This window comes from Neopelma chrysocephalum, unplaced genomic scaffold, assembly GCF_003984885.1.
Source record: "Neopelma chrysocephalum unplaced genomic scaffold, ASM398488v2 Primary Assembly neopelma1_22, whole genome shotgun sequence".
Lineage (NCBI taxonomy): Eukaryota > Metazoa > Chordata > Aves > Passeriformes > Pipridae > Neopelma > Neopelma chrysocephalum.
In genome coordinates, this window is record NW_020897689.1 from 24976182 (window position 1) to 25001499 (window position 25318).

A 25318-nucleotide genomic window follows, 5' to 3' on the forward strand; every position below is an offset into this window, starting at 1 on the left:
GATGAGAAGTTGCTTAATTAGTATATAACTCTCCAAATTAAGAATTAGTATAGAATAAAGTTTTAAGTAAATGGGATGTAATCCTTTTCCTGAGTATGGAAGTAATACTTATATAGTCAACTGTAGCCAAGCAACAGTTAACTTTTACTATTTATGCCCATTTTATTTGGGCATACAATCATGGCTTCAAGTATGCTTTCAAAAAATAACTGAAGTTATTGAATCTGTATTTCTGATGGAGCCCTAAGAATTATAAAGAAAAAAATGCTCAGACTATGCTCTAATTTCAAGTGTTTTTTTTTCTCAACAGATTATTATTCTCTAATAAAATTTAGGAGTGCCAGGGATTCATTTTAGAATTTCACTTCTACAGTGAGCCTGGTGTTAGGGTGATCTGTAGCAACAATCCTCAGGTCTGTCTTTTCAGGCCATCAGAAGAGAGGCCACAGTATTTTTGCAACAACGTCTTGTCTCTGTTTTGTAAGTCAGCATCTAATACAGCTACAGCCCTTGTGCTGCATTCTGCAGCTGTAGTATTTAGACATAGGTCTTTTAAAATTAACCTTCCTTTTATGTTTTGGGTTTGTGGGCTGGAGGGACAGCTACCATGATAAATAGCAGAAGATGTATTAGATGAAATAAGAATTCACCAGAAAAACTCAGTGGAAAGAGCAAATCAATTTCTAGCTATTGCCTATGGTCTTTTCTTCACTGCAGCTGTGTAAGGCCATTGGCATCCTCCATTGGCTTTTGAAGAAACTAGATCCTCCAACATCTGTTGTGCCAAACGGGCAAATTCAAGCACTGTTACTCTGGTGTGGCAAAGAAAAAGGTTAAATCAGGGTATCATTTGGTTATCTTTTTACCATCAGCTTTCTCGTTGTGTTTTATTTAGTTCAGAATACATTGTGTTGGTAGTTGACTCATGACAAAACTGAAGATGTAAACCACATTTGTCTTTTAAGACACTTAAAAGTATGCTTTTCCCTTTTTACTGAAAGCAGCAAATTTATTCTGAGGATGGGATAAGAAATGTAAGCTATCTTATCTTAATTTTGACTTTGCCTTTTTTAAGATCATGCTACTGGTAATTAAAAATCAAAATATGTTTTTCACATGCTCATGATATTGAACAGCATTTGGAAACAGAGCAAGTCAGGTTGTGGGATATTCAGAAGATTTTCGGTTGTTAACATTTAATTTTATGTAGAAATAGTATGTGAGGATTTAGAACTACTCCACTTGGCTCTTTTTCTGAATTTTCCTGCTCTTCTGGACAGCCATTAACTTTCATATTGGTTTTCAGAAGGAACAACTTGTCTCTTCTTAGGTGTGTTGTAAGTTTTCTGCTGTGTTCTTATTTCTTTATGTACAGTGTGTCAAAAAATGGTGTAGTCGATATTATGAGACATATAGTCATCTCTACCTGTGTTCTCATTTATAAAAGTTGACTTTTGAATGACTCTGTTAAACCAGACTAAGTGTCATCTTATCTTCCACAGAAGAAATGGATTAAGAGGTTTTTCAATGAGGTAAGGTTATATAAGATTGCAAATTGGTTGTGTCATAGTTCAATAGGCAGACAAAGGGACAAAAGTACTAAGAAAAGAACAGTTCTCATACTTGTCCCTTAAACCTAAATTGGAAAGAACAATAAAGAAAGGTCTAAGCATTTGGGTGTGACATGATCTTAAAGCTGATCTACAGTCATTGAGAAAAGAAAGTCAGTTCTATTTGCTTCAAGTCATACAGTGTGCTGACTGAAGCAAGGGGTTTTTTGAGTGTGTTTTACATGACAGTATTCAATGAAATGCTGCATTGGTTGTATTGTCTGGAGCATTGGTTGTCTTAAGGATAGAGCTTTGCATCATGAACTGCTTGTAATTTTACAAGTGCAAAAGAATTTCTGTCTCTCTCTCTTGAAGTTTTTAGTCCTTATTTCTCTTGCCAAGCAAACAATTTGTAAAATGTGAACCTGACTGAAAGGGATAGATTACATTTTTTTTATTATTTTAAAGATTTGGTTGTTTGAGATGTGTAAATGTATGTATACAGAATGTATGAACACACATACTTCCTGCTGTGAGACCTTTCCTAATGTCAGGTGGTTGGGTTTTTTCCTTTTCTAAATCAAATTGCTTATCTGTAATTCAGAGTCTTGTTAAGTATAATGACAGTCTACTTCAATGCCAGTGCATTTTGTTGGAATACCACAAAAGATGTAACTGCCTTCCTTATTTCCTCTTTAAGTCTCTGAGGCTATGTTCATTTAGAAAATGACCGTGATTGGTAACAAGCACCTGTTTCCAAAATTACTGTTTACATCCATTTATTTATGTAGTTCTTCAGAAACTGGCTCTGTGGTCCAGCAGAGACTTCCAGAAAGTGAAGTGCAGGATGTCTGACAAAAGGGTATCTGAATTCCTGAACTGACACTACTGCTCTTTAGTTATGTTCTAGAATATCACATGTTGGTACTTTGTAGTATTTAGAAACTATACACCTGCTTTCCTTCGAGTTTTACAAACAGAGTTTATAAGAATGGGAAGTAGTAGATTCTACCTGACCTGACTTGACATGGCTTTTGAACTACTATTTTTAAAATATTTTTATACAGACACAGACACACACACACACATAGACTATGTATCTCTAGTCCCTTAGTTCATGTAGATTTCCAACAAACTAGTGCTTTTTTTATTACTTTTTTTTTTTTCAATAGATACTGGAAAAATGCTTTCGTGAAGCAAATGCTGGGGAAAAAAATCATATAGAAGTTGGATGCAAGTAAAAAATACCCTTTCATTAGCTTTTGGTTTATTTTGTAGAAAACACATTGTCATCAGTTTTACTCTCTGCTTAATGAGAAGCTAAATGACAGCTCTTCAAAATGGTCTGTGGGAAGGAGGAACAGAAAATGTCATGTTAGTGTGCTCTGATTTGTTTCATGGCAGGATTTTATGGTGTGACAAAAATATTGCTTGCCCTCATCTCCTGTAGAGATTAAGTTAATCAGCCCAAGCTCAGCCTTGCTCCCTTGTAAGGACAGGCAGGAGAGACTTTGACAAGATTCCGTGATAGTGGCAATGGTCCAAACAGCCCTGGCTCTCTTTCCTCTTGGGCTAAGATTTGTTTTCTCCCATCTTCTAAATCCAAAAGAAAGCCATGCCTTTGGAGTACATAAGTCAGTATGCATCCTCTTTGGCTGAGAGGACATTTTTCCCAAGTTCTGAAGTGTTATGCAGGAAGAGTAGTATTAGGGAAGAGTTGACTTACTCTTTCATTTCAATGTAGCTGGAACAGTTGCTGGAAGAGTTGCTTTTTCAGTTATTTCTTAGCATTTTAGTATTTTTCATCCCTATGATAGCAGTATAAAAGCTTGGTGAAAATACCCAGTGTTCTAAACATTGAATACCACTATTTTATGAAATTCTACTGTCTGTGTCTTATGCTCGAGCAAGTGTATTAGAACTGTGTGTCTCATGCTTGAGCAACTGAATGGAAATGTTGGGAAAAACTTTGTTTCTTGGTATATGAAGTCAGTGTCTTTAGTTTCCTTCAGACTGTAGTCTCAAGGCTTGAAAGGAGCACAGAAAACTTATTTGCATGTCCCTAAACAAACTTGCAAATAAGATAAATCACAGCATCTTTGGGCTTTTTTGAAATTAAAAGTGCTGGATACTCTAATGAATTTCTAATACTTCTTCCTCTAGTCTTGAAATACTGTACTTGACCATCCCAGATAAGCTGACTTGTATTGTTGCAGTGTTACCTTTGATAAAATCATTACTGATTATCATGTCAGAGACTTGCAATTGGAAAAAGCCACCATAAGTTCCCATGGGCAGCTTTGGTTCTGTTCTGTCATTTCAGTACTTGAATATGGAACCATGTTTTCATGTAGGTTTTTGATTTTGTAGTTAAACCTCTGTTTTTTCATATGCAGTCCAAAGCATTAAGGATTTTTGTCGTGACTCTACTATGGTGTCAGAAAGGGTAAAAAGAGTGCTTAGAAGAGATTGGATTTAGATCATAGAATCACAGAATGATTTGGGTTGGAAGGGACCTTAAAGATCATCTAGTTCCAACCTCTCTACCATGAGCAGGAACACCTTCCACTAGACCAGGTTACTCAAAGCCCTGTCCAGCTTGGGCTAGAAGACTTCCAGGGATGGGACATTGACAACTTCTCTAAAGGTTTCAAAGTATTTCTTGATCTCAAATTAGTCACTATTAGTGGCTTGAAAATACACTTAAGCATCCAGTATTAAATAAAAATTGTTACTAACAGCATCGTCTGTACGTATTATAATTTTTTTATCATTATCACACTTTTTTTAACTTGCCTAAAGGTAGTGGGTAAAAGCATGTTTTTTAAAGTTATAAATTTGTAAATTTAATTAATTGGATTCTGGAATCTGGAAACAATCTGTTAGCAGAATTGCTTTGTTCTATATTAGCCGTGCAAAGTCCCCAGAAATGTGAAAAACTTGCTATTTTGTTCATGTTAGTAACAAAATACTGTCAGTTCTGAGGAATCTTAATGCTTGGCAGTAGAAGTAACTTGTCTATATCTAAAATAATTCTCATGGAATTTTTATAACCTTTTTTAAAAAACAACATTACTTGAAAGTCATTCTTATGGCTATATTCATCATGGAAAAAAGAATAAATATAGAAAAACATTGGGTTTATGTATACAGAGATCTGTTTTATTGAAAAGGAAGTCTTTCTTTTAATCAATAAATGAAAAAGAAATCTACGGGCTTTACTAGAGTTTGCATTACAAAACAGCATAATGATGCACAAATTCTTAAATAGAGCTAAGTTCTTGTTTAGTTGCATATTTCAAATGTCTGCTTGACGTGCGATTGCTTATGCTGGAATGTTTATTGCAGAAATGTAGCTTGAGCCCTGACCGGAGATTGCGCAATCAGAGAAGCTTCTCAGACTTGATCCTTTGCTTGAGTTGTGCTCAACTTCCCATATTTTTCCTTTTGCAGACCATGGTTTGCATGTGACACTAAAGAAAGGCCTGTTGCTTTACAAATTACTATTTCAGTTCCTACAGTGTTTTTTTAGTATAATTCTTTCATATACTTCATTTTTGGACTTCTGTCATGGCTATTCACCTCTAACTGTGAAGGTGTTTTGACTTGTTCCAGATTTTTAGGGAAGAATTTGCCTTTTGGTGGTGGGGAAGGGGAGATTTCGTGCAGTGTTTCCAGACTGCTGGAAAAATTAGAATGTTCTCACTCTTTCTTGGAAAGTTATTCAATTAATTGTCTGCCTTCTGTTTAAAAAATTAAGTACTTTTTTGTCTTTCAGTTTGCCCAGCCTCCGTTTCCATTCACTGTGTTATTTTTTTTTTGTGGGCTGGATAGTATTACTAGTAGTAGAGGTTTGGGTTTTTTTATTTGATATACCTATGCTTTCTAAAGCATAGTTCTTGAACTAATATAATCTCCAGAGACTGAGTTGTCAAGGCTAAAGATAGAACTTGCCTTTTTATTGTTTTATAGCTTATTTTTTACAGCTATAGTTAACACACAGTTTTATTTGCAGCAAACAGTCCAGGTCAGGTGACAGCAGGTACTGTATGGCTGATGAGGTATTGTTGCTCTACAGAAAAATAAGTTACCTTTCTACTGACTTTTTATGTTGGAAACTTTGCTGGTAATTTTTTATTTTGTTTGTTTTTCATGATGAAGGTAACACTTTTCAGGCAAAAGTCTGGTGGGAGAGCTAGAGGCAGCAATTTAAGCTATCTATGGGAGAACTTACTCTAATTTTACCATAGTATATTAACCTAAGAGATCTAAAATTGCTTTACGTATTTAACAACTTTTACAAGAGCTAATGCACTTTTATTTATGTCATTTGCAATAATTCTTATGAACATGTTGGTGTCTTGCTAATTCGCATCTTGTCCAACTGACTAAGGCTTACTTCCTGAAGTCTGGTTTCGTGGATACCTGCCTGGAAAAAAATCTAGCAGACAGCAATTTCCCAGGCAGCAGATGTGGAGGGGGTTCTGTTTCCTTTGCTGAATACCACTATTTCTTAATGGAATTATACAGTTTCTTTCTTTTCATTGATGTCTTTACCTGAGTTCTTGCAGGCTGCTGCAAAAAAGAAGCCTTAGACTTTTGAGCTCGAACTGGACCAGTTTGTTTTCAGTCTTTCATATATCTGATCTGTCTGTACCATTTTATTGAAGGGAAATTATGTACCAGTATTTGCATCCATACTGCTAATTTTTATCCATGTTACTTTTGCTTTCTAGTGAATGTTCCATAGAGTGTTAACTCCCGTTGATCTAAATTGGTATTTTTAAGTGTGTATGTTTAAAATTAAAACCTTAGGACTCCTAAATTGGAAGCTGTAGATCTATATGTGCTGCCTGGGGAAGAATCTGCCCTTCCATGACAACCAAGAAAGCTGTGGGGATGTCAAAGGCCTTTTGCTGATGTGACATTTATAAGTGACATTTGGCTTTTTAGAAAAGTTTGCCTAAGTAGTTACTTTACATTTTAGGTGAGGGGACAGGACTTGCCTTATCTTTTTGGTGAATATCAGAACTTTGAGAACTTGAAAGGATGTGAGGTCACTTTTTTCCACTGGGAAATGTTTTTGTGGATAGTGTTGCCTTGTGGTGTGTCAGGTTGGCTGCTCGTCTCCAGTTGCAGTTGTTACAGTAGCAGGGAACTCTAGACCTATGAGGCATTTCCTAACGCCCAAGTGCTGCAGTGGCTGTGGAATGCTGCTTCCGTGGTGATAAACATCAGTCAGTTCTTTGACTACCAGTACTTCTTCTTCTTTTAACACTATCTAAATATATATGCTTTAAGTGCACTTGCATTCATCACATTTAATACAGTTTTCTTGAAAAGGGCAGTTTTAAGAAGCTGTACTTAGACATCATTTAATTCTAGTGTTAGACAAACATGGCTTGATAAATCATTTAAACCTAAAGTAGGCTATCTGTTTTCTTATTTTCTACACAGTAAAATATCAATAATCTATGTAGCCCTCCAGATAGTTCTACAACTGATTTAGTCTTTTTATCTAAGTATTCTATTGATGGCAGAACGTGCCACCTTTGGTATAGAAGCTTTGAGGTTTGTAAAACTTGCCCACAGGACGTATCAACCAATGCAAGTGAACCACTTTTAAGGAAATTAAGCTTCAAATATCCAGAAATCTTACTTGCTGTGAAATTAATATAATTTGACTTGATGGCTATCAGCTTTTACTCCTGTTTCACATCTTCCTGAATTATTTTGAAACGATATTGTACCTGTTACTGCATAGATTTTACTGAAATATATTCTTGGTGCTGTTTTGGTCTATGATCTTCATCTTCCTTGAAGACTCTAGTTTCTCATCTGATAGTTGTTCCTAAAGATGCAACACTAAATAGAATTAATTCTGACACTAAATTGAAATAATAAACCACTAATGTAATAAATTAACGTTTGGATGTAAAGACTCTTAACCACAATAAAATATGCTAGTATAGTGAAATTACTGTTGTAATATATTGTTATAATTTTGAGTTTGGAGGGGAAGAAAGCCCCCACTGAAATACATTTTCTGGAATGCATCTTTAGACAATGTCAACTTTCCATAATTCAGGCATAAAATAATAGGTGTCATTCAGAAGAGATCTGTTAATTCAAGATTCCTGCATCTAGTCAGGGGACAGAGAGGTGCTCTGGTTTGAAGGATCTATGACTTGCCCCCAGTTTTAGCGAAAGACTGAGATGTGTAGGTTCGTCACCTACACGTTTGGTTCAAATGGTGTGTGTAGTGGATGCTGACACTACTCTTGCTTGCCTACTGTATATGAGCTGATTTCACAGATTTGCACTGCATTTTGTTTTAGTTTATTTTAGGAGATGCTTCAGGTGATAAGATTCATTGTTGATAATTCAAACAGTTCAAAGAAACTCTTTTTAAATAGAGTTGAGGTATTACTTTTCATCCAAGTTTGAAAATAGGCCATAATGACTAACTTCTCACTTGTAGCTCTTAAATATACTCTCTCAGAATTTGACAGTTGACCAGAAAGATCACTTATGTATGACGGGGCATTATTATGAATTATGATGGACACATGCAATTCAGGATCAGCCAGGTTTGTTGATTCAGTGTATGGGGGGAAGCTTACAGTACTATAGGAATAGGAAAATGGCTACAATACAAGGAACTAAAATATGGATACTAAAGAGTTTTAGATCTTAAGACTTACATTGGTCTCTCCAAAAAAGGAAAAGTGGCAAAGAGTTTAAAGTTGGGTAACTGCCAGTCCGTCCAAGGAATGCAAATTTTGTATGCTGGTAATACCCATTAAGTATTTTTTTTTAGTTCTTTGAATGGTGGATAAATATTAAAATAACCAAGTGTCTCAACAACAAACTTTCAACCAGATTTAATAAATCTTTTTTATTATATGCTTACACTAGATGATACTATGTCATAATGAAATGTGTATGGAGCAGCATTTCAAAATAAAAAGATGTTATAATTGTGCGCTGATAATGTAGATCATATATTGTATTTTCTACTTTATGTCACTTATGAATCCTGAGATAATCTGTTTTGCTGAATTGGAGTAGGTTGTGTTATTGAATGTTGAACTAGCTTTGATTTATAATGCTTAGTTTTGTGAAAGAATCCATTTAGTATGCAGTGACTATAAAAATTAAGCAGATGTTTCAGTTAATAACAAAACACCAGAGCAGTACTACTATATGCTGAACTTGCTCATAATCCTCTTTCTGAGACACCTTTATTGTCATGTCCGGGGGCAGTATATGAGTCCAGACTGATCTTTGATTTTACTCCATATATCTAATTCTTTTTAAACTTGTAAGTGTGGTGTAGTAGTGAATGAAATGAAGCCAACAGTATATGTGGGAATGTTTGGTTTGTATGGGAGAACCCTCTGCATGTTGTAATGGCTCCCTAGTATGCCCCTTTTTAGTTTCATAATAAAATGGGGAGTTTTAAATAGATTATGAAACTATTGATGATTTCATTGAACAAGTGTGATATAGAAAAGACTGTATCAGACCATGAAATTATTTGAATGAAGGACACTATAAGGGAAGTTTTTTCTCTGTTCCTTTTCAATCACCTCTGAAATACTGTTGCCATGTAAATGGAAGTCATATGTTTGCTTTTATAAACCAATTTATTTTAGTAATCTAATTTAACTGTTAAAAGGAAAATGTCTGCGTAGACCTCAAAGCTAAACAGGAAAATTGCTCTGTAATGACAGAATAAGGTAGAACTTAGCATTAGCTGAAAATACCTCTAAGCCACAGTATGTGTTTCTAAGAAGTACGGAATGTGCTGTATATAAAGAAGATACATACTAAAAATACATGGAAACTGTCCAAGTGGGGAAAAAAGTCCATCATAAAAATGAGACTTTCTTGTATTAATAAAGCACGTGAAACTGGTTGATCTATGGTTGCCTATTATAGTGATGTTTTAGTATCCTTTTTCTTTAAGAGGAGGAGGTTGTGGCTTTTATAGGTCTTGAAGAAAAGATCTTTCTTTTCTGTATTAGGAAAATAGTCAGGTGACATTGAAAGATTGAGCAAGATGAAATCAAGAAAGCTGAGAGATGAGTTGTCTCTGCATCCATTGACAATAATGATCATGTGTCTTTTCATTTGATCTTTGCCCTTTTTCTCTTAGCCATTATAGCTACAACTCCATAGTGTATTCCTGGGTCTCTGACTTGCGCCACTTTGAACCAGCACTGCCTTCTCACTGTTGAGCTTGTGTACTCCTCCCTGTTTTTTCACCAGGGATACCACTTAAAATAGCCATGCTTCTCTATTTCCCTTTGTGCTGGGACAGCTTGTAGCGTACACAAGTTCTTCTGCTTTAGCTAATGTAAGTAAAATAAAAAGGCTGTTTCATGTTAAACACTAGGCATCCCAAATATTTTACTTCCATTATTCACAATTCTATAAAATTACCTTAAGCTTACTTTTGTATTTGCAATCCACCTCTTAAATAATACTATGCTATTTTTTCTTCAGAAACATACTTCAGTTGAAGAAATTAATTATTTTGAGAGTTGAGGATTTACAGGTCTCTTAATTATTATAGGGACACCACCCTCCCTTACTGTTTTTAATGAAAGTTTTGAACTGAGGTAGTTTATTCTCCGGAAACTGTAGCGAAGGGGAGCTAATTATTGAAGAGCCTTTAAAATAAGCAACTCTTGGCATGTAGCTTCCTTAGATGTTGTTAGCATGATCTTGGAATGGGATTGAAATGAATGTGAGATCAGTAGCTTAAATCTATATTTCAGAGGTTTTTGGTTAAGTATTTTACTTGATAGAGTTCATATCTAAGGTCTGAAAGGTGAAGAACAGAACAGGAAACATTGTATATGGTGAATTCTGAATTAAACAGTATTGAAATTTCCTTTTGTCTGTTAAAAGTGAATTTGTATACTGCTTTCCATCTTTATTTTGGAACTTTTAAAAAGAAACACAACGAAATACCTAGCATGCCTGGGAGACCAAGGAAACCATGACACTTTCTGTACTTCATGCTTCTTTTGGCATGGGCTTATATTTTAGCATTTTGAAAGAAAAAGTATGGTACAAATGAAAGATTGATGTTAAAAATTTGTATGTATTCCTATTTTTCCTGTATTTTTGTATTCAGTGTTTAAAACCTCCCCTCGTATAAAGAAAAAGACAGAATTTTGACTTTTGAAGCAAGCCCTGAATTGAAGCAGGTAATTGCACGGCTCCAGAGCAAACCGGGGTTTTGAGAATTTAGTGCTTCTGCTTGACGTGTGTGTTTTCTGTGTTAGCCATGTCCATGGACAAATTGATTGACTCTACAGATTTGAAGGCTTCAGAGCAGATTGGACCCCAGATTTTGACAATTCATCACCATCACTAATCTACTTTTAAAAATCCCTGAATGTGACCCGGCACTCCTGTGAATGTTCTTTGCCTGCTGTTTCTCACAGCATGGAGATAAATGCACAGAAGCTACCAGTGTACTTTGTACTGCTGTGCAAGCGGTTATGGTTCTCTGCTGAATTTACCAAAGAATTGAAATTATGTCCGGGATATTTACTGTGTATCTTTGGAAAAGGTGTTTGAGTAGTTTACAAAGTATTTCTTGCTAAGTTACACTTACCCTTCATAGCTTTACTTCTACATCCGTCTTGAGCTGTTCTTGGCTTCTTCTTACTCTCTTATTACTCACCCATTAAATGTTGTTTCATTGCCATTTGCATTCATTTTTCATCATCAATTTCAGTCCAAAAAGACAATCCTTTAAGACACTCAAGATGCAAAACCTGCCTGTATTTTAGGGCAGTGAAAATACTGTGATACTTTTCTTGAGTTGTATAATTCTCATCATAGGTCAAAATGAGCCACTGTATGGAGAGGTAACTTAAAACAGGAATGTTTTTATGAAGCTGACAAATTTAATAATATCCAGCCTTTAAAGTAATTCTGATTATCCTTGTATTTACCCATTTTCAATTTCCAGCATCATTTTACTGCTCATTCTCATTATATCTGAAGTAAATAATTTCTATCTTGCACACTTTAAAAGAGAGGACTGCAAACCTATAAATAATTTTGATTTTGCTAGCATTTGATTTTTTTTTAATAGTCAAAAGTCTCCTGAAGAGTGAGGGGGGAAAAACTGCTTTGAATTTGAGGTGAGGGATCAAAGATTATTATTTCAATCTGGATCAAATGTGTTCTCAATTATATATTCATGGAAAATAAGCTTTCAAAAAACTTATGCTCTAGTTTTTCTTTAGGCATAGTTACTTGATATATGTAGCTGTCAGAGACTGATGGATCAGGTTTCAATCCTGAAAAAAAGGATTGAAAAATCCTTTAAAAGCTGAAAACAGTCAAATAAGGTCCAATCAGATCTGAACTGATCAGATGAAAGATATTTCTGGTCTAATATTTCGCTGCCAACAAGTTAATGATAGATAGCATAGACACATAGTTATGAATTGGACATGTAAATAGGAGTACTTCTCTGGCATGCCTTGTTAACATCCATCAATTTGTATTGTATGACCTTCTTCTTTATTTTTGCAGTTGTCACTTAAACAATACCTAGCTGAGAGAGAAGATTCCCTAATGCTCTTTAATTCTTTGTTATGTAATTCCCTAGAATAATTGATCATTTTTCATTAGACACCATATTTGTTGTTTTTAACTAAACAACCAGGTTTAGTTTTTCTCCAAGAAGATGCTATCCACTGAAGAATCATGTGTACCTGTTGACAAATTTAGACTTAGCCTTTAAGTTGGGAAGTGTTTGGCACTTAGCAAGACCTTAAAACCATCTTCTTCTTTGTTGTATTTTTCTGAGGGTTTTTTTCGGTGGCATTTTTTTTTCATAGGGTTATGTTCCATGGTAGCAAAGCCAGATGGGCTTGTGGCTGTTCGTTCCTAGATTTAAGTTGGAAGGTATAAGGCCAGTATCTTGTTCATAAAAATTACCACTGACTTCAATGAATAAAATGTGGGGGGTTGAGTCTCCAAAATAAATTATTGTCATTGTCCTATTTACTAGTTGCCATTTCACGTTCAAGTCCCTACTGTGTGATGCTTTGCGACTTTTTAATATTGATGAACTGTTTAATATTGAACTTTTTAATATTGCTGAATGCAGTTTAATAGCATTAAAACTGCTATTTGTTCTTTTTGTATTTGGAAAAAATAATTTTTTTCATGTAGGTGTGGAGCTAATTAAGGTAATTAATAATTCATAGAAGTATGTTTGTTTTGGTACGGAAGGGAATTAAGCTTTGAAGAGTCCAATGGAAATGAAGGAGGAACAGCTGTTTTGTATAACTGCTAACTGAATCATTAAATAAATGTGAATGATTTGTATGGAAAATTACCAGGGACAGCTGTTTCTTTATCTTGGCTCTTCAATTAGCAGCATGTGTAATTATTTTTCCAAATTCTTAATTTTGCTTGGTTTTTGTTTTTGTTTTGTTTTGTTTTTTTCAGGATGGATTAGATGCTTTGGTATATGACTTGGATTTTCCTGCCTTAAGAAAAAACAAAAACATTGATAACTTCTTAAACAGGTGTAAGTATTTAATGTCTATAAGTATCAAAAAGAAAAAAGCGGTTCTAGCTTATTGGAAGGCAGTTGTGGATTTGGAGTGCATTAAGTTTTGGGCTGCAAGTTGTTTTAAGAGTCTGATTATTTATTTATTTCCCAGTGAGAACTGACAGCTACCTGTGCAAATCTCATCCCCTGCATTGATTCACTGGACATTGAATGTCCAGTCTGTTGCCCCTGTAAATGGCATCATCTGCAGTGGCACAAAGCCTTTTAAGAGAAAGGCCTGTTGTTTTTGTTAGGGCAACTCTCTGGGTTCTCATAACTTGCTTTCTAATTTCATGTACTAATATATCATAAGCAATTACCAGTAAAATATCATGATGCATAGAGTGTCAAGAAATTGTATTAAAAATTTGTTCACAGACTAGAGCATGTCTTTTGTAAACTTTTTTTTAATGTATAAAAGGTCTCTTTACATGAATATCTTATACTGCATAGCTGCTGTATTTACTTGTATATTCAGCTGATGTGTCTGCAGAATTCTCTGTATTTACTCTGTATTTGTCCACTACCAGATTTCCTGCACATTCTACTCTATAATAGCATTTTAAACTAATAAAGTTGATGTTTTTAATAGAAGTCACAGTTCCATATTTTTTGTAATTAAAACAAGCAAACAAACCACAAACAAACAAAAACCCAAAAAGGCCATTAAAAATTAAGTCTTTTCTAAAGGCTGCCAAACTGACAAATTCTGGAGATTATGGCAGAGATGTTAGCTGATTCAAGACTTGCTCCTGCCTGTGGACTAAATGGGCAAACCTTGAAATTAAGCTAATATTATTAGATTTTTATATTTTTGTGGCAAATATAAAGTAATTTGACTAAAATAATTTTTGTCTTTGCTTCACTGTAATTTATGTCGGTGTTCTTTCTATCTCCAAGGTTTTTTCAAATAGTTTATTTTGTGAAACTGAAAGCTATGATAGTGAATTTGTGGGGTTTATTTTATATTATTATTCATTTATGGGAATTTATGAGTCCACTAAATCCAGTTGATGGCTCAGTTGCACGTAAGCTGGTTGTTGAAAAGCCTAAGCTCAAATGTTCTGTTTAACTTTTCACAGTTCAAACTGTATTTGATACCATACACTGAGTTCCATGCACATTTGTATACTCATTTATTTACTGAGAAGGTGTGGTGAAACTCTTGGAGAAAAGAGAAGTTGTATTAGGCAAAGGAAATACTCATTGCCTCAGATAATTTGAATGCAATTTTTATGAACAGTGAAATTATTAGTGAGTCTCAGAAAGCTTCACTTTTGCAATTGGGGCTGAGTGAAAGAAAACTTACATTTGCAGTCTGATGATGAATATCTGTAGGTATAAATTATATACTGTGTTGTAAGATGTGACCTGAAGTAATATGAAGGTGGAAAACAGAACATCCTATTTCACTTAAAACCACCTTTAGACCAATAATCTTGCACTGTGTGCTGAAATGTGAAAGTGAGCTGTGGATGTGCAAGTAGTTGCCTTACAGGGAACTGTCAAGTCTAGTTTGCCTTGAACTTCTGTTAAAAAATAGACATTTTCATGTTTATTTTAGTTCTAATAGAAGACTATTGAAAATGTCTTTTTGCAGTACTAGCGGTCCAGTTTGCACCATTATTGTAGAAGTTTAAAATAAATTTCTAGGTGGCAAATAAAAGACAGCTGAGAGCCCTACTTTGCAGCAGAGACTCAGTTTATTTCAACACGGAATCCAGGCTTATAACCAAACTTTAGAGCAAGTTGGAGAAAGTGATTTTTTTTGCCAAGGGAGACATCCTGCCTCTTCGTACAGCATGAGCTGTCTGGGTCCTCCATTCTTTCTGGGAAATAAGGAACTGCCTATTTGAATGTGTTGCAGCCTGATAAACCTTGTTTAACAGACTAAGAATGTGGAGGTCAAATTTCCAACACTGTTATTACTATAGCATATTGTCTGAGGATAATTGACTATTAGTATATATATATATATATCAAACAATAAATTGCAGTTTGCAACTGCTCACAAACCTGGTTTACATTATTTAAAAATCCTTAGCTTAGATTGCCCTTCAGATGTATTTTCCTCGGTTCTGTTTTGTTCACAGGCGAGGCTTGTGATTGAATACCATTTAAAGGATTAATATTGTGCTTAGATTTCTTTTGCACCAATGTCAAACTGTTCGTTCAGAAGTGGTGAACCTCCTGTTGTGAGATTACTAGGCAGTAAGTTAACAATAGCTAGAAAATTGCTGTCATGGGAGTTGCTGCATTTTGGTTTTGTGCAGTCTTGCTCCTCCTCTACTGTAGGTCAGTTTTCACCAGGGCAAATAAGGCAATGCATTATTTGTTTGAATTACTGAATATTTTGATCCTTGTGTGAAAGAATTTGTCAGAATTTGCAATTTTACTATAATTTATTGAAATCAGCTAGTGATGTGCTGCATTGTAAAGGGTTGGCTTTACATTAGACACTAATGCCACAGTGTATTTAGTCAAACAAAACTATGTTTGTTCCTGTTGCAGTAATAAAATCTTACTGAATTTTTATTGTACATGTGCTGCTTTTGTTTTAAATCGTGGCCTGTGTAGGTAGAAATCTAATGGCAATTTTCTGTCGTCTGCCTCATCATTTTTTAATAATTTTAAAATTTATATTTCTCCTCCTTTCTCTTCCCCTGTCCTTATTTCTTTCTAAACTTTACTTTTAGGCCTAGAATATTATTTTTGAAAATAAAATATCATTGCATAATTTATTTTATTACAAGCATATCTGTTTTAGTAGAACTTCCTTGCTTTTAGAAATACTGAAGCATGAAGCTTTTCTACGTAATCTCATGCCAGTGTTGACCCACATGGATTAAAATAGACTGTTTTAATCTTTGACCAAATTTGGAATTAGAATATCTGCCCACTGGGAGTTTGTAAATTATTGTAGTTTATAGAATGACAGGTTTATATAAATAATTGCAATGATTCCCACTGCATGTTTTAAATTAAAATCTACTTTTTTTTTAGTATTAGGAATCATACAAGTGCAGAAAAGTGAAAGCTTTTTTTTTAAAAAAAATATTTTTTCAAGTTTCTCGTAGTGTATTTTCTGATACTTTCCCAAATGTGTTGCATATTTATTCAGAAATAATCTTTTTATGCTGATTAGCTTACAGCAAGATCATGCTGGATATGAAATTTTTGTATAGCTTTTTTTTTTTTGCAGGTAGTTATTTTTAAATAAATTCCTAAATTAAGATCTGCAATGTGATTGTACAGTAGAGTCCTTGCATTATGTTTATGTCAGGTTTTGGTTACTGTGGTAATGAGAATGAGGTCATACATTCTGCAGAGAACTTTTCAGTAGGAAGGTAGGTTCTTTGAGCAGTACTTCTTCTTAAAAACTATGAAAAAATAAAATTAGATGACTGGGTTTAATTAAGTTGATTATATAAGAAATGTGACTTTTGTTCTATGTAGATAAAGACACGGTAAATAAAATGAGAGATCTGCGCATGAAAGCTGAGGACTATGAAGTAGTGAAGGTGATCGGTAGAGGGGCATTTGGGGAGGTTCAGTTGGTAAGTTAAGTTTCTATTTGTGCATTTGACTGTATTCTGTAGTATTTGCTCATGCATCTGTTTCTGAGTGCAGGGTTCAGAAGATGCAGTTTTACGATGTTAAAGCCTTTAGCTCAGTGAAATTTTATTTCTTTATAACTCATGGAAATGCTTTTGAAAATGTCATTTTTCAGTACTGTCCAAGTGCACAAGTACTTGCTCTGCATTGTAGTCATTCTTCTCTGTTAAAATAAAATGGAATGTTTATTCCTCATAATCAAGAAAGTTAGCCTTTACCACTCTTTACATGGACACTTGAAGAAGTCTTAAGGACTAGAAGAGTTTCTGCCAGTTCAGGGACTACACCAGATTTTTGTGGACATAGTTCTCACACATGAGAGATGTGTGTTGTTTGTGATATGTTAGCAGCCAGGCTTGTTCATCCTGCTTTATTTAATTGAGAGGTGGTGGAAGAAACTGGAAATCTGGCAGGAAGTATGCACATCTACTAACGAACTCTGGAAAATGCTTGTAGTGTTAACTTTGCAGTATTTAACAGGTGCCAATATTTGTCCTTTTAAAGACATGTGCAAATTACATAAGTGACTGTTATGCCTATGGACTTCTATGTTGAATAGTTCCAGCAAGTATTTTAAAAGTAGTGCTTTGTCAGATAAGGGAATGTAATTATTTGGTAGGCCTACAGTATATAATCCTTTATAAAAATGTGAAGAGTCTTATAGAACATGTTGAATAGTGAAGCAGGGAAAGTGATGTTTTCAGTGATGTTCTTTATATGTTAATATGGCAAATTAATATGTTCCGTATGTCACATTTGTCTTCATAGGTAAGGCATAAATCCTCAAGGAGAGTGTATGCTATGAAGCTTCTGAGCAAATTTGAGATGATAAAAAGGTCAGATTCTGCATTCTTCTGGGAAGAAAGGGATATTATGGCTTTTGCTAATAGTCCCTGGGTTGTTCAGGTATAGTGATATTCTTTTTCAAATGTTTTCGTTATAGAATAGGTTGGTTACAACATTGCATGACTTGGAGTTGCATGTTTTCATTTTTTGTATTTCAGAGTCTCTTTTTTGTTTTATTGGTCTGTTAGAGAAATACATTATTGACATTAGGAATGCTGTACAAAACAGCGGATACTACACTTGCTTCAAAACTGTATTTTGTCACAACATTTACAAGATGTTAAGCTATTCTGTTTATTATTAAAGCTCTTTGCCAGATATATATTGGTGAGTCTGCTCTGTAGTAATTCTTTGAGGCATCCAGCATACCAGAAAGATATGCTTAAGACACAGCTTCTCTATATTCTAATTTCTTTGTGTATCTTTGACTGCAAATTGTGCCCGCTCTGGTTATTTTTCCCTCATTTCAGTGTTATCACTGACAGTTTTTTGGGAAGCAGTGCTGCCTTTGAGGTTCTAAGGAGCGTGCCTGAACCAATCATGCATTGTGTGCACACGTCAGCTTGTTAATTTAAACTGTTCTTACCCTTAAGCATATAAATTCTTTTGTTAGGTTGGAATTATACAATCTCATTCAAGATTTATCTAAGTCAAATTACTGCATTCCTGTCTGTCTGGGTGTGATTGTTCAGAATAAAACTTTTATGAATTTCATAAAATTTTAAGTTAAGAGACTTAAGTCTGCTCTGTTGAACAGAGCATTGACAACTCTAAGGGAAATACTTTTATTTAATTGTATGAAATTTAGGCTCAATTTCTATGCAATAAATATGTCGACAATAGAAAAATAAACATTTAGTGATAATACAAATAGAATCGGGCAGATGTTTGCAACACAGTTTCATGTTTGCATATTTGCCAAGTACCATCCTAGTGAGAAAGATGCGTTTTACCTTCTTATGTAATAAACATTCTTTGAATTGATCTCAAAATTTATTGCATCAAGTTGGCTAACCTTAACTTGTAACCAGCACTCGACTTCTCCCACTGTAATATAAAGGGATGGAAGATCTGTCTGAAATGCACTCTAGAGGTTAATTTATTTTTAGGAGGTCTGCAAGATGATGCAAAGTTGATTCAGTAGTTGTAGCAATTCCATTGCTTTGTAAATCAGTTTGTGCAGAAATGCCTTTGATTTCCAACAAGCAAAACTTTAAAGATAACTGGAATATTCAGTGACTTATTTTTTGTTTATTTGCTTTTTACAGTTATTTTACGCATTCCAAGATGACCGTTACCTTTACATGGTGATGGAATACATGCCTGGTGGGGACCTTGTGAATTTAATGAGTAACTACGATGTTCCAGAGAAATGGGCCAGATTTTACACTGCTGAAGTTGTACTCGCATTAGATGCAATTCACTCAATGGGTTTTATACACAGGTGAGAAACTAAAAAGTGTTGTTACATGGTGAGGTTTTATTCCTGGTGCTGCCAGAATGACTTCAGTTTGTTTAGGCAGTTTTAATATTTATGATGTTAGTACTTCGTTATTATTTCATAATTATTCCATCTTACAGCTTCAAAAGTTCTTGCCATCAGAAACTGTAAAATCTGAGGAGATACAGTCAAAGTAAAGGCTTTCAGCAGGCCAGTGTTGGGGAGTAATAAATTTGTTCCACTGTACGAAGAGATACAAGAATAAAAATGATACAAGCATGTTGGCCCCAAAATGGCTCTTTTCTTTTGATTAGAGAAAGCTGTTTTGGGAATTTGATCACAGTAGTATCCACTGTTAGGAATTATTAATTCTCTGCTAGGCGTTTGAAGCCTCAGTGACCCATGAAACAAGAATCTGTGAACAATGTGAGGAAAATCTCCCAGCCATATGTTTTCTTGTAAGGGGCAAGATGGAAAACTGAGATGCAGAGCAAAGGGACTTAGCTTAGTTTCATCTGCACTTGCCCTGAAGTGAAATGCAGTCACTTCTCAGATAGGTAGAGAAATTTCCTTTTTGATATTTGAAATTGTATCTGTTGTTAGCTTTTAATTGCATTAACTGGGAGCAGAAGAGTAATTTTTTCAACAGAAAATACAGGAAGAGCTTGAGTAGCGTATAGTATACTCTGTAGTATATAAATTTTCAATTTGTAGTTTGGTCACAAGTGTAAGCATGTAAGCTCTTGCAAAAAAGCAAACACAAAGCAAAACAAACTACTAGTCCATTGCTTGAGTAGGGTCTAGAGCATCATTAATTATGTAGCTATGCTACATCTAATGGATAAATTATCTGGCTGAATGAACCGTTTGTGCATGTGTATTGCAAGCTTTAGAAAGCAGGCATTAGAAGTTGCCTGCAGCACAGCAAGCTTTTTTCATGAAAATTTGGATTATTTTGAAACCAGCAGAGATTTTTGAATTTCTTTTCCACTGGAGTTAATCTGTTCAACTCTGAGGAACGAAAAGAAACTGATGAAAATGTGGGCCCACTGCTCAAGGGATCAGGGACAGAGTGACAAAGGACATGGAAATTACTTTTCCGCCTTTGCCTCTGCTGTCATTGGTAAGATCTGCCTTCAGGCCTGTCAGGGCCCTGTGCCTAGTGGCAGAGCTTGGGAGAGTGAAGCATTACTCTGGCAGAGGAAGATCAGTCTGAGTCTCAGTTATGCAAACTGGACATGCACATGTCCAAGGCAGCAGGTGGGATGTGCCAAAGGTCATGAGGGAGCTGGCCATGAGCCTTATGATACTGCTCTCTGTCACCTTTGGAGGGCTGTGGTGATTAAGAGATTCCTGATGACTGGAAGGAAGCAAATGGCACACCTGTCTTGCCCCAAGAAGGGCCAGGAGCAGAGAGTCAGGGGAGCTGCAGGCTAGTCAGCCTAAGGGCAGTTGGATTAAATTCTCAGGAAACCATCTAAGCACGTGGATGGGAAGGTTATTGGAAACAGCCATGAATTTATAAGGGTAAAGCATGCTTTACCAACCCAATTGCCTTCTGTGATGATGGGCTTCACTGATGAGGGGAGAGCAGTGTGTGTTGTTTGTCTTGACTTTAGCAAGGTTGTAGATGTAGCCAGACTAGAAAGGTGCAGTTTGAATAGGTAGAACAAAGGATTGTACTGTCCAGCCAACAGTCAGCTACCAGTGATTCCTCAGAAGTTTGATACTAGGGATTAACTATGTTTTCATTCACGACATGAGCAGTGTTCAGGCAAGACAGAAAACATCAGTCATGAGCTGCCCAGCAGGACTTTATAGAAAAGGTGGAACCAGACTGTATTTGCATGCCAAAAAGATGAAAGGCAATGGATGACACAAGTTGCAGCAAGGGAATATCTAGCTATTCACTAGGAATTGTTTTCTCGACTATGAGGGAGGTCAAGCAGTGGAAGAGAGCCCTGAAGATGTTGTGGAATCTCTGTCCTCAGAAAAAAATCAAAACTTGCCTGGATTTTATCCTGAGTAAGCTAATATAACTTTGAAGTTGAATCTAACTTGGTAGCTATACTTTGGTCAGGCAGTTAACTGAGAGTCTTACAAAAATCCCTCACAACCAAAATTATTCTCTGAGTATACTGGCACATTTGCACTACATTTGATTTGACAGTTATGGCCAGAGTTCTTCTTTGAGGTCTCTGAAATATACTTTTTCCTGAAATTCATGTTATGCTGTCTTGATAATTCTGCTTCAGTATATTCAGTAACATCACCATGCTGCACTTTACCAGTTACTTTATGAAAAATTCTGTTCTATAATGGAAGTACTTTGTGGAACAGGGTATAAGGCAATGCTTAATACTCCTTTTCAGTCACAGGAAAATAGTTGTTCGCATTAATAGAATTCTGAAAACGACATCTCTTAAGTTATTCCCTTAAAATAGGAACAGTACAGAGAAGAAGTTATATTTTCAATGTCTGTTTGAGATAGCTCACTCATACTTCAACCAGTGAGTGTTTTTTTAGGAACTTGAGGTTCAAGATTGATGTCTAGATTTATTAAATTTGGAGACTTAAGGCTGTGTTCTCACATCTGTTATATGTTTTTAAAATGCTGTAGTTCAGTAGTCTGTGTGTTGGACATGATACTTAGAGAAAACAGAAAAAAAATGGAGGCAGTGGTGGTGCTTTAATGTTGCTGGTTTTCCTTGCAATGTTGCATCTGAAAGGCAGTTGACTTCTATTGTTTTAGTAAGTTAAATTGATTTATTTATTTACTTTTTAAAATATATTTTTTTTCTCATTTCAGAGATGTGAAGCCTGATAATATGCTGCTAGATAAAGCTGGTCATTTAAAATTAGCTGATTTTGGTACTTGTATGAAGATGAACAAGGTAAACATATGTTTGTAATTTCACTTTTCTGTTTGTGAAAGGAAAACATACTTAAGAATGAAAAGAAAATATACTGAAAACTTTTCAGCTAGGTGAGAAGAGTTGAAAGTTCCACTCTGTTCCCATTACTATTCTTCATGGTCTTAGTGAAAGGTGTCCCTGCCCATGGCAGGGGGTTGGAACTAGATGATCTTTAACGTCCCTTCCAACCCAGACCATTCTGTGATCCTGTGATTCATGCATCTTACTCAATGACAAGTTAAAATGCTGAAATGGTGCTTCGAGTACTGATTTCTAGAGAAAGTTTCTGAAGTCAAGCCTTTGATTGTCTCTAGATCCTCAGGGTTATTTCTTTAAGTCTTTGGTTATGAAAAGTTAATGCAAAGAAGTGAGATGATTTTTTATGTAGTGTGTCAGTAATGAGAGAATCAAAACTGATGTGCAAGTCACTGAATACCAGTTGTGCTTATTAGCCACATGCTGACATAGCACAAGGAAAAATCTGAAGGAAACAGGTGTCATAGAATTATTTCTTTTTTAAAAATATATCCTGAGGTCATTAAAAAAATATTTTGCAACAGTATTTCACATACCACGAAGCACTGTTGTTCCCTACACAAAACTGATTGGTTTGTGTCAGCCTGCACGTATATTTGAGGAAAACAATCTGAAATATGTGGTACTTAGTAGAGTCAGTGTAGTATGTACATTATGTTCTCATCATATTCCAGGAGCTTTGAATAAATTACTGTACTTGGCTGCTTTGCCATAAATAAAAGGCCACAGTGAAACCCAAATGCAGGTTACATGTACAAATTCAAGGAGTTTCCTCACTAACAGCCCACTTCAGTAGAATAGCTGACACAAAATTTGGCTTTATTTTGACTTAATATAGAGTTATTCTTGACTGATTATGTTCTTAACAATGAGGAATTTTGAAATACAGAAAAGCATTATCCTGGTGCTTAAGCTGTATGTGCAAAAAAAAAGAATAGAAAAAATGTTGCAAAACTTTGCTGTATGTTAGCATCACTGAAGTAAACTTGTGTCAACAACACCTTACATTTTGTACTGCTCTAAACAAAGCTGGCCTATGAGTCTTGAGCCTAGTCTTGGTTCCTATAGTGTTTTGAAAGAGAAAGGTTACTGTGTAGAAGAAAAGCTGCTCAGCACAGGAGCTTAATTTAGGTGCATTCTGTATTTGCTGTACATGCAACACTGAATTAATATTTGTTTTATTTACTTAGTTATATATTTTAATGCAAGTTTTTCTACTGATCCATTTCTAGGAATGGCATAGACTTATTTCAGAAGTGCCTGAGTGGCACTTGAAAAGTGTGTGTGGTTGCAGCTTCAGCATTCTGGATGACAGCTCCAGTGTGACTGATCTCAGATCTGCCAGCCCTTTCTCAGGGGTGTGAGGAACGTCAAATGTTCTTCTCACTTGTTACCTGTTTCGAAGTCTGTCTACTTAAGAGTTTGAAAGCCCGGTCTACATTTAGTCTTCCTGGCATTAAGTATATTGAGTCAGAGGCAAAAAATTTGTGCTTCATCTGTTCCTGTCAGCAAAATCCCTGATGTTGACCCATTTATGCTAACAGAGGAACTTTTGCTATTTACAGTACATCCTGTCAGTATATGACACATTTATATTGGCATGAACAGTGTGTGCAGGGCCTAGGTGCAATTCTCATTATTTCTTGGGTACCAACAGAAGTTTTTAAAGTAACTTTCACTGTGTTTGACTGATCTGGTGCTTTGTTCTGGATGTAGCAGTTTAGACTTCAAAAAAGAATGTTTGTTGACAAAAGTTGATGTAGATCTGTTGATGTTGCTTAATGTACATAAACTCCTAGAAATTACTTGCAATTTTGGATCTTATATTTGGGCCTGTGTGTTTTCCTGCTCTTTGTAGGAAGGTATGGTACGATGTGATACAGCTGTGGGAACACCAGACTATATCTCTCCTGAAGTACTGAAGTCCCAGGGAGGTGATGGTTACTATGGGCGAGAATGTGACTGGTGGTCAGTTGGAGTCTTCTTGTATGAGATGCTTGTAGGTGAGTAGTAGGAAAATCAGAATTGACTACACTGCTTAACCAGACTTAACAAATAAAGTTGTTTTCAACTTTATTACTCTTCTGACATAAACTGTGGTTTACTGATCCTGATATTTACAGAATATGTTCTAGGAAAATTCAGTCGCAGTTCTTAAACATTTGGCCTTGCCTCTTGTTCACTCAGTTGCTTACATTGTTTGATTTGTAGTTCATATATTAAAAATCAAATCTATAATACTTTTGCTTTGCTTTTTAACTTTTGTGGTTCTGCTTTTTCAGGGGATACACCTTTTTATGCAGATTCTTTGGTTGGAACGTATAGTAAGATTATGAACCATAAGAACTCCCTTACTTTCCCTGATGACAATGACATTTCTAAAGAGGCAAAAAACCTTATTTGTGCCTTTTTAACTGATAGGTAAGACTTAAATTTTATTCAAAACAAAAGTAAGCCTTCACTAAGACAATTTCTTCTCATGTTGAAAGAAAATACGTATTTGTTTTATGTGGGTTTTTAAACTGCTCAAGAGAAGTGAAATTCTTACTGTCTCAGCATGAATGGAGTGAAACAACTTGGCAGCTGCCTGACCAGTCCATGATGCAGAGCTTCTTATAAAGAGTTAAAACCAGACTGTATTCTGAAATGTAGCTGTAGTGCTCATGTAGTTACCTTCTTACAAAAACTTTTGAGTTATGTCTACTTCTTACCATAGTTTGAGGGGTGTTTTATTGTCTTTGTTCTTATATTATGCCTTAAAATGAGTCTTTCCTTCAGAATAATTTATGTAATCTCACATATTTAACCAAACTGGTCTTTAACAGGGAAGTGAGACTGGGACGAAATGGTGTAGAAGAAATTAAACGGCACCTTTTCTTCAAAAATGATCAATGGGCTTGGGAAACGCTCAGAGACAGTAAGTATAGAGCTCTTCTCAGAGATAGTGATCTGGCTTACTTATGTATCATGTTAGCAAAAGGATTGCTTTATTTTGTTTAAAGGAATTTAAAATTTTATTCATCCTGTACCAAGGAAATAGGTTTCTTAGTCACTTGAGTAATATAATGATTATTATCGTACTATTTTGCATTTTTTCTAGCTGTAGCGCCAGTTGTGCCTGACTTAAGTAGTGACATTGACACTAGTAATTTTGATGATCTGGAAGAAGACAAAGGAGAGGAAGAAACATTTCCCATACCAAAAGCATTTGTGGGCAACCAGCTTCCTTTCGTAGGATTTACGTATTACAGCAACCGTCGGTACGTATGCAGAAAGCAAGCTCATGGTGTATTCTTTTGTCAACAGTCTCTCTGACTCT

At 35.3% G+C, this 25318-nt stretch overlaps 1 protein-coding gene across 6 annotated transcripts in view; it reads left to right on the forward strand.

The window, feature by feature from the left end:
- Positions 1–25318, forward strand: part of ROCK1 (Rho associated coiled-coil containing protein kinase 1) — an 87090-nt gene that overhangs the window by 18335 nt on the left and 43437 nt on the right. For 4 of the 6 annotated variants that reach the window (XR_003533024.1, XR_003533022.1, XM_027675562.1 and 1 more), the window contains exons 2-10: positions 13041–13122; positions 16603–16703; positions 17530–17667; positions 18876–19051; positions 21858–21942; positions 23858–24002; positions 24282–24420; positions 24825–24916; positions 25100–25259. Coding sequence is in view for 4 of the 6 variants with exons in the window: in XM_027675562.1 (XP_027531363.1) it covers positions 13041–13122; positions 16603–16703; positions 17530–17667; positions 18876–19051; positions 21858–21942; positions 23858–24002; positions 24282–24420; positions 24825–24916; positions 25100–25259 (1118 nt within the window). In the remaining 2 variants the exon portion in view is untranslated. Of the gene's footprint in view, positions 1–13040; positions 13123–15287; positions 15358–16602; positions 16704–17529; positions 17668–18875; positions 19052–21857; positions 21943–23857; positions 24003–24281; positions 24421–24824; positions 24917–25099; positions 25260–25318 lie in introns of those variants that run through there. The other 2 variants (XM_027675589.1, XM_027675580.1) reach the window with 2 other exon arrangements.